The 14188-nt window shown below is 45.1% G+C and overlaps 1 protein-coding gene across 1 annotated transcript in view; it reads left to right on the top strand.

The window, feature by feature from the left end:
* The window catches only part of DNAJB11 (DnaJ heat shock protein family (Hsp40) member B11), a 593123-nt gene extending 580015 nt beyond the window's left edge, over window positions 1-13108 (top strand). Inside the window, exon 10 of the mRNA XM_033946900.1 lies at window positions 12694-13108. Coding sequence (XP_033802791.1) covers window positions 12694-12758 — 65 coding nt within the window. The 3' untranslated portion in view covers window positions 12759-13108. The remainder of the gene's footprint in view (window positions 1-12693) is intronic.
* The last annotated feature ends 1080 nt before the right edge of the window (window positions 13109-14188 follow it).

Genomic DNA, 14188 nt, shown 5'->3' with positions numbered 1-14188 from the left:
TTTTTTTAATACAACATACCCACCCCAGAAGTCCCCTGCTCAAAGGACTGCACGCACACCGTACTAAGCACACCAGCTGCACCCACTAACATACACCAAGCACATCCCCCATTCAATCACTCCCCCCCACCCACCCCCAATTCTGGAGACCAGAGGTAACCGTAAGAATACCCTCCACAGGGCCAAATATGCCAGCACCTCTGGGTTAGAGGAACGTTTGTGATAGCCAAGCTCAAAGCGGGCCAGCTCAATCATCTGATGAATCCAGCAATCCAAAGGGATAGGCCCTGCTTGAATCCAGTATTGTAAGATCAGACGTTTAACTGTCAACAAAGTCAGATAAATAAATCGCCTCTGAGGAACAGTGAGGCCTTGCTCCTCCAACAGGGTCTGGTCGCCAAGAAGCAACATTTTATAATCCCACTCTATAGTGCGCTGCAGAACTAAGCGAAGCTGCGCAAAGGAGGAATTCCATAAGGAGAGCTCAGAACACTCCTAAAAGGAATGTAAGAACTTCCCAGGAGCCCCTCTGCACTTGATACACACCAGCTCCTCCCACAAACCCATGCATGCACCCTGTTCCGTGGTGATGCAAGCCCGATGAATGATTTTAAATTGGTCTCCTGCCAGGCCGCGGATTTCACGAAGGCATACAGGGTTTGAAAAAGTGCCAAAAAAGAGTCAAGAGGGTACTGTGTAGCCAAATCCCGGTTCCATGTATCACATAACAAAGTCAGATGCCCTTGAGAAGCAGAGGATCAAACCACCATGTATCAAACCGAAAGAGAGCTCAAGGCAGCCGGTATGCTCAGTAAGTGCACATCAAGGGGTCCACAAGTCCACTCCTCGCCATGCTGCAAACAAAGACTCTGATAGTAATGGCAAGCTTGTAAATAGGCAAAGAATTGAGTTTTGGGAATGTCCCACTTGTCCCGAAATTGGGCAAAAGAATCAAATACACCCGTATCCCTGTCCAACTTATGAGAAAGAGTCAAGGCCCCCTTAGAGGCCCAAGCAGCAAATGGGGAGCGGCCTAAATCCGGGGGGAATTCAGGATTGCCCTGAAGTTGCATAAAGGGGGAAGCCCATGGAGATTGCATCTGCGCCCGACGCCACCACCGCCAAGCCTGTCAAAAAGGATGCAGAAATTTCAATTTGGATAGCAACTCGCCCCCCACACCACTAGGTGCATGCACAAGATTCAAAAAAGTAAATGGGGCACACCATCCTGCCATCCATCTAGGGGGGAGAATCTAGCTACCCCCGACACTCCTTCATGAATAAAGCACATTAGAGCCACCACATTATAGGCACAAATATCAGGGAAGCCCAGGCCCCCCTCCTGTTTAAAAAGCATCAGCTTCACATAAGTAATTCGCGCTGTCTGGCGGCGCCAGAGAAACGTTGAGAAGAGAGATCGAATCAGTCAGATATCCCAATGGAAAACCCAGAAGGGCACCGTTTGTAGAGGATATAACAATTTGGGCAATAGGATCATTTAATCAACGCCACCCTCCCCAATAGGGACAGCGGGAGATCCCGCCACGCAGAACAAAGATCCTGAATTTTATCAATAGCAGCCAAGATATTACGCTGGTACATAACCCTGGATTCCGTTTCCAGATAGATACCAAGATACTGCATCGGTGCTCGTACCGGGGAGATCTGTAGTCCAGCGTGCCAAGGTTCCCAGCCGAGTCCCGTCAGGGGTAACAATTCAGATTTCTCACAGTTCACTTTAAGACCCGAAAGAATACCAAACTCAGACACCAGACGCAGCGCCACCGGTAAGTGAAGCAGAGCCTGGTCCAGAAAAAGCAGGATATCGTCTGCAAACAAGGTTAATACGACACTCCGCCATCCCTATGTGGATACCACACAGGGCAGAGCTAGACCGAATCTTAATAGCTATCTGCTCAATGGCTAAGACAAACAGCAGAGGAGAGAGAGGACAACCCTGACGTGTCCCCCGACAAAGTGGGAAGGGCGGCGAAAAGCCTCCATTAATATTAAGGCGTGCTTGCGGCTTCATATAAAGGCCCTGAATCCAGGTGAGGAAGGTTCCAGCCATGCCATATTCCCGTAACACCCAAAAAAGGTACTGCTAAGATATACTGTCAAAGGCCTTTTCCATATCGAGTCCAACAATCGTGGATGTACCCCCTCCTCCCCTGTGTTCGTGAATCGCAGTCAACGCCTTGAGAAGATTCATGGATGCATATAGCTGGGGAACAAATCCTACCTGGTCATCCCCAATGAGCTGAGAGAGGAACACATTTAGCCGAGCCGCCATGATAGAGGCCAACAACTTGACATTGTGGTTTAATAAGGAGATCGGTTGATAAGAACCAACCTGCGTGGGATCCTTCCCAGGTTTCGGGAGCAATGTGATATGAGCTAGGTTACTCGTAAGGCCCGCTGTGGTAGTGGAGAGAAAATTTAAATAATTTCCCAAGGGCTGTGCAATAAGATCAGGCAATAGTTTATAATACTCTGGGCCAAACCCATCAGGATCCGGCGATTTAGTAAGTTTCAGTTTTTTGATCCCCAGCCGAATTTTCTCCAAGGAGATAGGAGCATTCAGCTGCTCTGCCTGGACCTCAGACAGCCGCGGAAGACAGATATCCCGAAAAAAACGATCCTGCTCCCCTTGCGTGAAGTCCCTCCTCGCGTAGAGCACGCTATAGAAGTCCACGAATTGCTCCCGAATTTGAGATTCCTGAGTGAAGCTCTCTCTCCCCGAGAATTTTGCACCAACCGAATAATTTGCTTCTTCCTATGACGGACCAAATTCGCGAGGAGTTTGCCCGCCTTTCCGCCCCACTGATAAAGACGAAATTTTTGATAATAGACATCCTGGCGGGCACGGTGATCCAATATCTCATTAATCTGAGAACGCAGAGAGTGAATTTGCTGACTGTCCGTCCCCGTTAAGGTTACTCGATGATGTTTACATAACTCTGCCAACTGCCCAGACATGGCAAGAAGTTTCTCCCCCTGTTGTTTTCGAATAGTGGCCACATATTGGATGATATGACCCCGCAGCACTGCCTTAGAAGCATCCCAGAACACCGCCGGATCGACGTCAGGAGTATTATTATATGAGTCATAGTCCAACCACCGGGCGCACAAATACTCATGAAACTTCTTATCATAATATAAAGCGGCCGGAAACCACCAGGAACTATCCCCCTGCCACTCCGTAACTGCCACTGTCAATACTACCGCCGAATGATCCAAGAGCGTGTTGTCTTCAATAGAGACTTTATCCACTCGGGGAAATAGAGCATGGGACACCAGAACATAATCCAATCTAGAATACATGGGATGAGGATGGGAGTAAAATGTATACTCTCTATCAAAGGGATGAAGAGTTCTCCAGGCATCCACCACTGCCAGCTGATCACAGAGAAAGTTCACACCCTGATGCGCAGCATTCTTGGGTCGCAGCCTGACAGGAGAGCAATCAATAGTCGGGTCAGCTGTAAAATTAAAGTCGCCTCCCACAACCAAGTGATAGGTAGGATATTGAGCTATAATACCCAACAACCCCGAGTAAAAACTATGGTCATAAACATTCGGGGCATACAAATTACAGAGGAGAAACTGGAAGCCCCATAATTTCCCTAGGACCAAAACGTAACGACCAGTTTTATCCTGAATGGTCTTATGAATGTGAAGGGGTAGATGTTTATGGACCAGAATAGCCACCCCCCGTTGTCTACCATTATATGCAGAGTACTTCTCATCCCTGACCCACTCCCTGCACAGCAGCTTATGCTCCTGAAGGAAAGCAATATCCGCATGATGTTGCCGGAGCCAAGTAAGAATTTTTTTACGTTTTATAGGAAAGTGGATACCATCAACATTAAGAGTAACCACAGTCAAATTAACCATAGCTGTGTAGCATAAAAAGCCACCAGTACAGCCACAGATTACATGGAGAAAAAAGGACGAGAGACCAGACCCCCCCAGCTAGGCCTGCCTCCCGGCAATAAGAGCGTTCCCACGGTCCCTCCAGCTATCTGCTTACCTCGTCCCCTCCCCCCATCCTGAACCCACACAAGCCACCCAACAATCATCCTCAGCCATACAACATACATACCCCCACCCCCCCTCCTCTCTCCACCCTCCCGGAAAGCCGTCCCCAAACCTTCCAAACCCTTATCTCCCAAAAGAGCTGCATACACTCAACCTACTATACCCGCTCCCCAACCCTATCAGAAAAGATAGCAAAGAAGCAAGGAAAAAGAAAGGTGCCAAAGCCCCCGACTCCCTCCCCATCTGAGCTCCCGCCCAACCTAAGCTAGCCCCAGACAAAATGCTCCATCCCCCTCCCCCCTCCAATGAGCTCTGTAATCTGTGCATAACCACCCTAATAGATAAAGAAAAAGAAAGAAAGAAAAAGCCCTGAGGATGAACGAGCTAGCCCCCAGACCTTCTCCCCACAGAATTGGGGTAATGAAAACAACAGACATGGGTCAGAATCCATGCAGACAAAACAAAACTGCTAAACATTAAGTGACCTGAACATAAGAAACATAACCAATACTATAGTCACCCAGGCCCTGATACCCGATGAAAGCCCCAATACACCCAAGAAGGGCCTAGACAGAAACCCATGCATGTGTCCCCTCCAACCCCCCACCCCCCTATAATCCACCCGACGAACTCACAGAAACAATGATACAGAGAATAGAAAAGAAAGGGTGGGGAAAAGAGAAGAAGAAATAAAGAGAGAAAGCCCGAGGAGGAGCTCGCCACAAAGTCTGCTGCCTACACATGGAAGAACGTGGGCCAACTCCCTAAGCAGCGGGCAGGCTGACTAAAAACTCCTACGCCTCAGGGAGAGGAAGGAGCAATAGCGAGAAAGGTAAACATAGCGGACAGGGCTAAGAGACAGAAGAGAAAGAGCCCGGGGGATAGCAATCCTGCTATGCAAGGCACAACACAGACACCCGAAGAAAAAGTAAAAGCCCCAACCCTCCCCTATGGGGGGCAAAAGTGAAAGTCACCACAAATGTCCAGGGAGCCCGTCAAAGAAGACAGTCAGCCGGGCAAACCCTCCAAGAAGGTGCAAATCTCTGCGGGGGTGTTGAAATAAAAAGCCCAGTTCTCGTGATATACACGCAGCTTGGCTGGATATTGAAGTGTGAACCTCATCTGCCGCTGGTGTAACTGCGTGCAATAAGGAGCCAACACTCTCCACTGCTCCGCCACTCTCGGGGAGTAATCCTGGAACATCAAGAGTCGGTGCCCCTCATAGGTAAGAGTGCCTCTCAGATCACCCTCTCGGCGGTTCCCCAGCCGATGCGCTCTCTCAACCAATAGAGGAGTACCGCCAGGATCCATGCCCAACTCCTTGGGCAGCCACGTGGAGATCAAAGCGTGGCGATCCGCAGCAGTGAGAGACTGGCATGCCAATAAGCGGAACATTATTCCTTCGGCTGTGGTTTTCCAGGTCCTCAGCTCGGTCCTCCAGGCGGCGGCATTTATCCTCCAGAGACTGGACCCCCCGCTTCCAGAGCTACCGTGCAGTCCTCCTGGGTGGATACCCGTTCCTCCACGTGCTGAATGCCCGTTCCTCCACGTGCTGAATGCGGGTGGCCTGCTGTTCAACGGTATCCTTTATCCCATCCACAGTAGTCTGCAGCCGAGTAAGCTTGACATCAAGAAATGCGGTAAGGTGCTTTTTTAGTTCTTCAATCGCATCCGCCTGTAGTGTAATCGTCGGGCTAAGTTGTACCCGGGCAGATGAAGGTGCTGCCGCCATTTTTACAGGAGTGAAAGGGCCGTGCAAAGCTTTGGTAGCCATCGAGGCTCTTGCCGGCATAACTCAAAACCCCAACAAATGTGGTGCCAGCGGACAGCCTGCAGCGAGTCCTGGCCAAGAGGGTGATTTGTAAGCAGGCAGAACCAAAAATATGCAATATATAGCCGATGAAACAGTGCTAGGGTTGGGAGAGAGGTCTAGAGACGTTCATTCAGGTTGAATGCATCACATGACCCCCCCCCTCCCCGAGATGGATGGTTAGCAAGAAGAAAGAAGGAGAGCCTGATCAGAAGACAGCCAGACCAACATGATGACCAACATGATTTTTAAAATGACTACACAACAAAAGGTAGGAAAAATAATTTTATTTTCTGTTTTGTGATTACAATATGTCAAATTTGAAATGTGTATCTTTATAGAGCTGGTGTTAGACTGTGAATGTGAGCTAGGGTTTAACAGAGAGAGGAAAAGTATTTTTTGTTTGTTTATTTTGTTTACACCACAGGACCAGTGTGGGTAGGAGAGGGCAAAGGGAGTGAAGAGGCTATAAAATAAACCCACCAGGATGTTTGGAAAAAAACACCTAATTGGGCAGGAAAATCGAATCGAAAAATCGATTTAGTAGGCTGAATCGAATTGAAATTTTATTTCCTGAATCGGGCAGCACTATTAGTCACATGTTCCACAATTTTATGTTTTATAATCGTTTCTACTATTTTGCCCAACACCGAAGTGAGGCTTACTGGTCTGTAATTTCCCGTATCTCCCCTGGAACTCTTTTTAAAAATTGGCATAACATTGGCCACCCTCCAATCTTCAGGTACTACAGATGATTTTAGCGACAGTTTACAGATCACTAACAGCAGGTCAGCAATTTCACTAACAGCAGGTCAGCAATTTCATGTTTGAGTTCTTTTAGTACCCTAGGATATATACCATTCTGTCCTGGCAATTTATCACTTTTTAACTTGTTGATTTGGCTCAGTACATCTTCCAGATTTACCGAGATTTCTTTCAGTTCCATTGCATCATCACCCTTGAAAACCATTTCTGATTCAGGTAGATCTCTTACATCTTCTTCCGTAAAGACCAAAGCAAAGAATTCATTCAGTCTTTCCGCTATGGCCTTATCCTCCCTGAGCACCCCTTTCACTTCTTGGTCATCCAACGGTTCCACAGATTCCCTCACAGGTTTTCTGCTTCTGATGTACCTAAAAAAATTGCTATGAGTTTTTGCATCTTTTGCAAGTTTCTCTTCATATTCTTTCTGAGCTGTCTTTATCAATGCTTTCTGTTTCTTCTTATTTTCTTTGTTCGGATACTTTTTCCATTCTTTAAAGGATGTCAGTGTTCTCCCCAGAAATTTTTTCCAGCCGGGTGGCATGAAAAAGTAGCCAGGTGTGGCGGGATGGGGAAATTTGGTGGTGGGGAAAATTATCCCCCTCTTTTACTAAGGTGCGCTAGCATTTTTAGCGCGCGCAAACCCCTGTGCTATGTGGGAAAACTAACGCCAGCTCAATGCTGGCGTTAGCATCTAGCGCATGTGGCAATTCTCTGCGCACTAAGCGCACGCTAAAATCACTATTGTAACTTAGTAAAAGGAGCCCTAAATGTGTACTCTTTTTATTAGTTAATTATTATTATTATTTTCCAATGCTCAATATGACTTCCTTTTTTAAGGTTTGATACTTGTGCCAGAATATTTTTACTAAATTTAAGAAGTATTTGCCCTCTTTCAAATGGTATAGAGGTTAAAAAAAGGGAAAGGTGTTAATGAAGTCATTAGGTTCAATCTAGCCATTTATTTCTGCATGAATTTAAACAACTAAAAAAAAAAAGATAAATATAGCTGATCCAGTCATACAAGAAATGGCTCTACAGCAAGGGTGCCCACACTTTTTGGGCTTGCGAGCTACTTTTAAAATGACCAAGTCAAAATGATCTACCAACAATAAAAAAAATTTTTTTAAAAACCCCACAAAGCACACTGTACGCAGAGAAAATGTTAATTATCATTTATATTCCGCAGGTTTTCAAAGAGGTCAAGGCAGATGATTCTATGTAATGTCACCTCAGGAACAACTATACAAAAATAGACAAATATACCCCCTCTCTTCAATGCTCATAGGCTCCCTGTGCTAAAAACTGCTATTGCGATTTAGTAAAAGGGGACCATAGTGCAAATATAGACAGCAGATATAAATTCTCAAAACAGACACATTTTGATCACTAAACTGAAAATAAAATCATTTCTCCCACAATTGGACATGCTTAGTTACGTCAGCTCTATGGCTGCTTTAACTGTAAGGCGCCTGAATCTAAGGCTATATGCTACCATTCTGTAATGGAACCTGGGAGCCCATTCACTGCTATAGAATAGGCATTCCCTGTACAGTCTCAGGGTGCCTACGAGGAAGAACCCACTTGGAGAATTGCCCCTTATTTTTTAAGGATTATAAAAACAGAAGCAATAATGTGAAAAACAAAACCCAGCCTTAAAACAGGCTGAATTAATTTGTGAACCATTATTTAAAGGATACTCAGAAAAAATATTGTTTTCCCTTAGCTTAAATGAAATAAACATATTCCTATCCATCATTTGACTATAGCTAAGTGCAAAAGAACATTAGTTCGAGAAACCTCATAGAGCTGCAGTGAAATAGAAAAGTGATTTCGTTTTACTGTAATTTCTGCATTAAGTGGATTTGCACACCCCAAACTCCTTAAATCCTGATACACTTCTAGCTTTTCCTGTATCAGACTTTGCAAGATTAATAAATGGAGCATCCTTCTGCCTGCCAGTTAAAGGATGAAAAACAAATGCCTATAAAGTTCAAATCACAGCTTGACTAAACTTGAACTTTTTTGATTTCATTCTTCCTTGCTGACCACTTTATCTTCCACAATAGGCACCAAGGTTGCTTGGATCGGAGCTTTAAAAGAGCAAGCAGAATCGGGTCCGATGTCCGTGCGTTTGTTTTTCTCAAATGGTATACCACTACACTTGCTGCTTTTACTTGCTTCGGGCCTTCCTCGTTGCCGGATCCTGCTAACTTTCTGTTTCCATGAAGGCAGGACCCGGCAGCGAAGAAGGCCTGAAGCAAGTAAAAGCAGCAAGTTGTAAGCTTCCCTCCGGGGCTCTATCGTGTGCATGCTGGCTTCCCTTCTCTTCCCTCCGAAACCGGAAGTAGCGTCCCGGGGGGGGGGGGGGGCGAGGAAGAGAAGGGAAGCCGGCACGCACACGATAGAGCCCCGGAGGGAAGTTTAAAACTTGCTGCTTTTACGTGCTTCGGGCCTTCCTCACTGCCGGGTCCTGCCTTCGCGGAAACAGAAAGTAGGTAGGTCCCAGCAACGAGGAAGGCCCGAAGCAAGTAAAAGCATGCTGGCAAAAAAAAAAAAAAAAAGGCAGGCGTCAAACAAAATTTTCGGCGGCAAGTCAGCCCGGGAAGGAGCAGGCCCTGGGGAAAACACTGGATGTTTTTTTTGGCTCTAATAGCCTCTTTCACTTCACCTTTTAACCATGCTGGCTCTCGTTTCCTCTTCTTTCCACCTTTTCTGATACGTGGAATACATCTGGTCTGGGCTTCCACGACGGTATTTTTAAATAACATCCACACCTGGTTTACAGTCCTAACCTTTGCACCTGATCTTTTTAGCTTCTTTTTAACCATTTTCCTCATTTTATCATAGTCGCCCTTTTGAAAATTAAACACCCCTACAGTAGATTTCTTTTGCGATACTCTCCCCATTTTTTTACATACTCTCCCCATTTGTGAGGACCAGGTCCAATATCGCTTTTTCCCTCGTGGGTTCTGTCCCATTTGCCTGAGCAAAGCTTCTTGAAAGGCATCCATAAGCTCCTTATGTCTGCCGATCCCGCAGACGGAATATTCAAGTCCGCATCCGGCAGGTTGAAACCTTCCCTTTATTATAACCTTCCCTTTCTTTATCCTTCGTGTACCCATTTTTGTTTGTATGTTGCTTCTTTGTTATATAATTCTCCTGGAAATGTAACCTGTAATATACTTTTGTTTTGAAATTCTCCTGGAAATGTCCAGATATCTTCTAATTTGTAATCCGCTTAGAACCGCAAGGCACAGGTGGAATAGAAATCACTAATGTAATGTAATGTAATATTTTTGATTTTGTTTATTGCCTTCCTTGTTATGTCTGTTTAATCTTTTTTGTTTTTAATATATTATTGTAAATCGCTTAGACTAACTATGGTTGTATTTGCTTGTTATCTAATAAATTGAAACTTGAAGCTTAGATTCGGTTGTGTGCACTCTTGAGAGCCAAGAAGCTTGCCACTGTTGCGACTTATGCCAAGGCATGATGTACCTTCCATCATTGGTGCAGCAAGGAGCAGTTGGACCCTGCCACAGTTTGTGTTGGCTATTCTGTCTTTTCTTCCAGAATGGATATGGGGCTGGCAGTTTCCTCACTGAAAGTTCAAGTGGCTGGAGTTTCCTTTTCAGGGCCCAGGCAGATATTCTCTTATCTTCGCACCCGGATATTTGTCAGTTTCTTCAAGGTTTCTCTGAGGCTGAGACCCCCACTTCGCTAGCCCTGTTCAATGTAATCTGACCATTGTATTGGAAGAGCTCTTATCTCTGAGCCCTTGCAGGATGCTACACTCATGGACCTGACTATCAAGACAGTGTTTCTGGTTGCCATCACTTCTACAAGGCATGTCTCTGAACTGCAAACCTTGTCATGCAGGAATCTTACTTACGTTTCATGGAAGCTGGGGTTTCCTTGAAGACTGATCCATCTTTCTTGTCAAAGGTAGTTTCAGCATTTCATATCATTGAGGAAGTTTGACTTCCAGCTTTGCAGCTCTCAGGAACTAAGAAGGACAAAGTCTTGAAGGTGCTGGATGCCTGGAGGGCTATTTTACTTTGCAGCCCTCAAGATCTAAGAAGGCCAAAGTCTTGAAGGCACTGAATGCCTGTGGGCTATCCTGTGCTACCCAAAGGTTATGAAGGACTTTTGCGTCTCGGATCACCTCTTTGTGTTGACAGATCTGGCTAAGAAGGGGAGGCTGACTTCCAGGTCGCCTATTTTGTCCTGCTACATTGTTAGCGGTAAGCAGCCTCCCTTCGCTCTTCAAGCGCATTCGACGAGAATGATTGCCTCTTCCTGGGCTGAAGCCTGGACTATTCCTCCTGATGAGATTTGCTGGGTGGTGACTTGATCGTTCCTTCACACTTTTACCAAATTTTATAGGGTGAACATAGTGGCCCGAGAGGACTCCTCTTTTGGAACCTCAGTTTTGAGGACAGTCATATCTTTCTCACCCGGGGTTTCTGGGACTGCTTAGTTACATCCCTTAGTTCAGCATACCATACCTATTGCACTGGAAAAAGAAATTAGGTTCTTACCATGATATCTTTTTCAGTAGATAGGGATGGCATGCTTAACCCCCCACCCATCATTATCAATGCACCTGCCTGGACCTCCTACATGGACTGCATTTCTGACCTTTTTGCCAGCTATCGTAGATTAGAAGACATTGTATATTGAGTGTACTTGAGGTTTCCCCAGAGTTCCACAGATTATTATGGCTTTTTGCTAATAAAGATGATTATTTGTTCCCTTCCTCTCCATGGTGTTTTTATGAGCTATATGTTTATATTTATGTGCAGTTCAAAGTCTTGTTTGAGGATCTCTCCGTTCTGCTTCCATTCTCTCTTGTAATGTTGTTGCTGGCTTTGAACCTGACTAGGGACAGCAAGGAAAAGAAGGAGATACTGAAAATAGTAATCAGTATTTCCTGCAGCGCGAAAGCGGATGCAAGACCTTTGGTTCAGTATACCATCTCTTTCTACTGGAAAAGATATTACCAAGGTAAGAACCTAATCTCTTTTTCTCATATTTCCATCTCACAGGAATTTCCTGAGATTTCATGTGCTAGAGAGACATTTCCAATTCTTGGCACGCCCATTTAGTCTGGCAACAGCGCCTCACACCTTTATCAAGGTGATGGTCATTACAACAGCGATCTTGCACATATAAGGGATCCAGGTGGATCCTTACTTGGACAATTAGTTGATCCAAGCACCTTCCAAGGCCAACTGCAGCACCTGTGTTGGATCATCAATTTTTGGAAAAGCTACCTGGAGCCAACGCAATATCTAGAGTACTTGTCTGTCCCAATATGGCAATTTTTATGTTCTTATGTTTTTCTTTGGCAGAGTACTGGGCAGTTCCTCCCGAGGAGATTTGTAGTGAGGCTACTTGGTTCACCCTGCATAGTTTCACAAAATATTACAGGGTGGATATGGTGACACTTGGGTCCTCGGTGCTAATGGCTTATTTGCCCTGCCCTAGAATCAGGGGGCTGTTTTGGTACGTCCCACTAGTTCAAGACCATATGCCTTTTGCACTAGAAGGGAAGATTAGGTTCTTACCTCGATAATCTTTTTTTCTAGTAGAAAGGCATATGAGTCTTGAAGGCTCGCCCTGTCAGATTTAGATTTAGCCTGCTTCGTGTCTCATAGATATGTATGAGTATTTTCTGGATGCTTTACCTTCTACTATCAAACAGGTCTAAAGAGTGATGAATACCTGAAAGGAATCCACAGTGTCCTTCTATATAGCAAATAGAGGTGAATAACCCCACTGGTTCAAGACTTGTATGCCTTTCTACTAGAAAGGAGATTCTTCTCTTTATCCACATTGTCATAATAGTATGTGTATGAAGTCTCCGTACATTAAATAGATTATATTAGCCCACTGGACAGAGAGAGAAAATACTTTAAGTACCTGTATGTAAATTGATTGTAAAACTATAAAAAGGTGGTATACAAATCCTAATCCCTATCCCATTTTTTCTTGTGCCACAATAAAAGTATGCCAATAGTAGGCAGAAAGTATACCATGGGAACTGATTTGTCTTGTGTCTCTGTCCCTCCCAGGTGTGAAACAGCTATTAAAACAAAGCTCTGTGCTGGTGATCTACAATGGACTGCAGGGATACTGAGGAGACAAAACTGGACTTTTCACATCTGAAAAGGAAAACACTAGAAATAATGTTCTACAGTTTGATGTTTTTTCCCCAAGAAATAAAGCTTTCCAGTTTTATAAGACTTCAATAAACTTGAAATAGAACACCTGCTTTATAGCTATAGACTTTCATCAGTGAGAGATCTCCAAAAGCAAAACAAGAGATCTGAATCTTTTTTTCCCCCCGTTTGTTGTTTTTGTATAGGTTCTTAAAAGAAAGGACAAACTGAACAGTTTCTAAACTCATTTTGGAGGTCTATTTCCCCTGTTTCTTTGTATTTCTGAGTAAGTCTTTATGCATAAACATAGGCATGATTTTCTTCTTCAGTGTCTTTCTTTTTTTTATCTCCTATTTTAGCGGCAGATTTTCAAAACTAAAATCAGTCTTTAACGTGCCCGCTAAACCGGTTCCAGCCGATTTAGAGTGCATGAATTTTAGCAGCGGATTATCAAAATGGCTTAGCAAGATCTTTTCCGAGTTTTCTAGCAATCTCTGATACTGCCATGCAAATGTAGTACAACGAGGTCATTAATATTAAAATGATCACTCCGAGCGATTCTCTATAATCGCTGAGTGATTCTCTAACCTCAGGTTTGAGCTTTTATTACCTTATTTTCTGATCAGTGCCTGATTGACTCGGGCACTGACAAAAAAGTAAGGTTTAACAGCTCAGACCACCCCCACCCCCCCACCCCCGGTAAATTAAAATAATAATAAAAAACAATTTGAAGATTGGCAGGAGAGATGCTCACTCTCTCCTGCTGCATCGTACAATCACTCGACACTGCTAAGGGCCTCCCCAATGCAAAAAAAACCCAACCCAAATTGAACTTCAGCAGCAGAGATGCCTACTCTCTCCCATCACCATGCAACTCCCCCCCCCCCCCAGTGCCTCCGATGACTTGGTCCTCTCTCTCTTACCTTACTTAGATCACTAGCCGGAGGGATGCCTATTCCCTCTGGCCAACAGCCTGCCTCTTCACAATGGCGGGCCTTCCCCTCCCGGTGTATCTTGGGATGCACCGGGAAGGGGCTTGAGGCTCTGATTGGCCCAGGTTGTTTAAGGCGCTGGATGGAAGCGGGAAGGGGACAGAGAGGAACAGATGCTGAAAGGAATTGGAGAGGGAGGGGAGAGAAGAACAGAAGCCCAAAGGAAATGGGAAGGAGAGAGGGAGGAGCAGACGTTTGGAAGTGAGGAGGAGAGAGAGAGGGTAGCAGATGCTGAAGAGAGAGGGAGGAGTAGACACTGGATGGAAGCGGGGAGGGGAGAGAGGGAGCACATGCTGGATGTAAGGAAGGGATAAAGAAAAGCTGGATTGGGGGAAGAAGATAGAGTTAGTGAGATACTGGAAGAGGTAAGGGAAAGAAGTGGCAAGCTGTAGATAGACACAATGAAAGGGAAATTG

Source organism: Geotrypetes seraphini, chromosome 5, assembly GCF_902459505.1.
Source record: "Geotrypetes seraphini chromosome 5, aGeoSer1.1, whole genome shotgun sequence".
In the NCBI taxonomy this organism is placed as follows: domain Eukaryota; kingdom Metazoa; phylum Chordata; class Amphibia; order Gymnophiona; family Dermophiidae; genus Geotrypetes; species Geotrypetes seraphini.
This window is presented reverse-complemented; position numbering and strand designations above follow the sequence as displayed.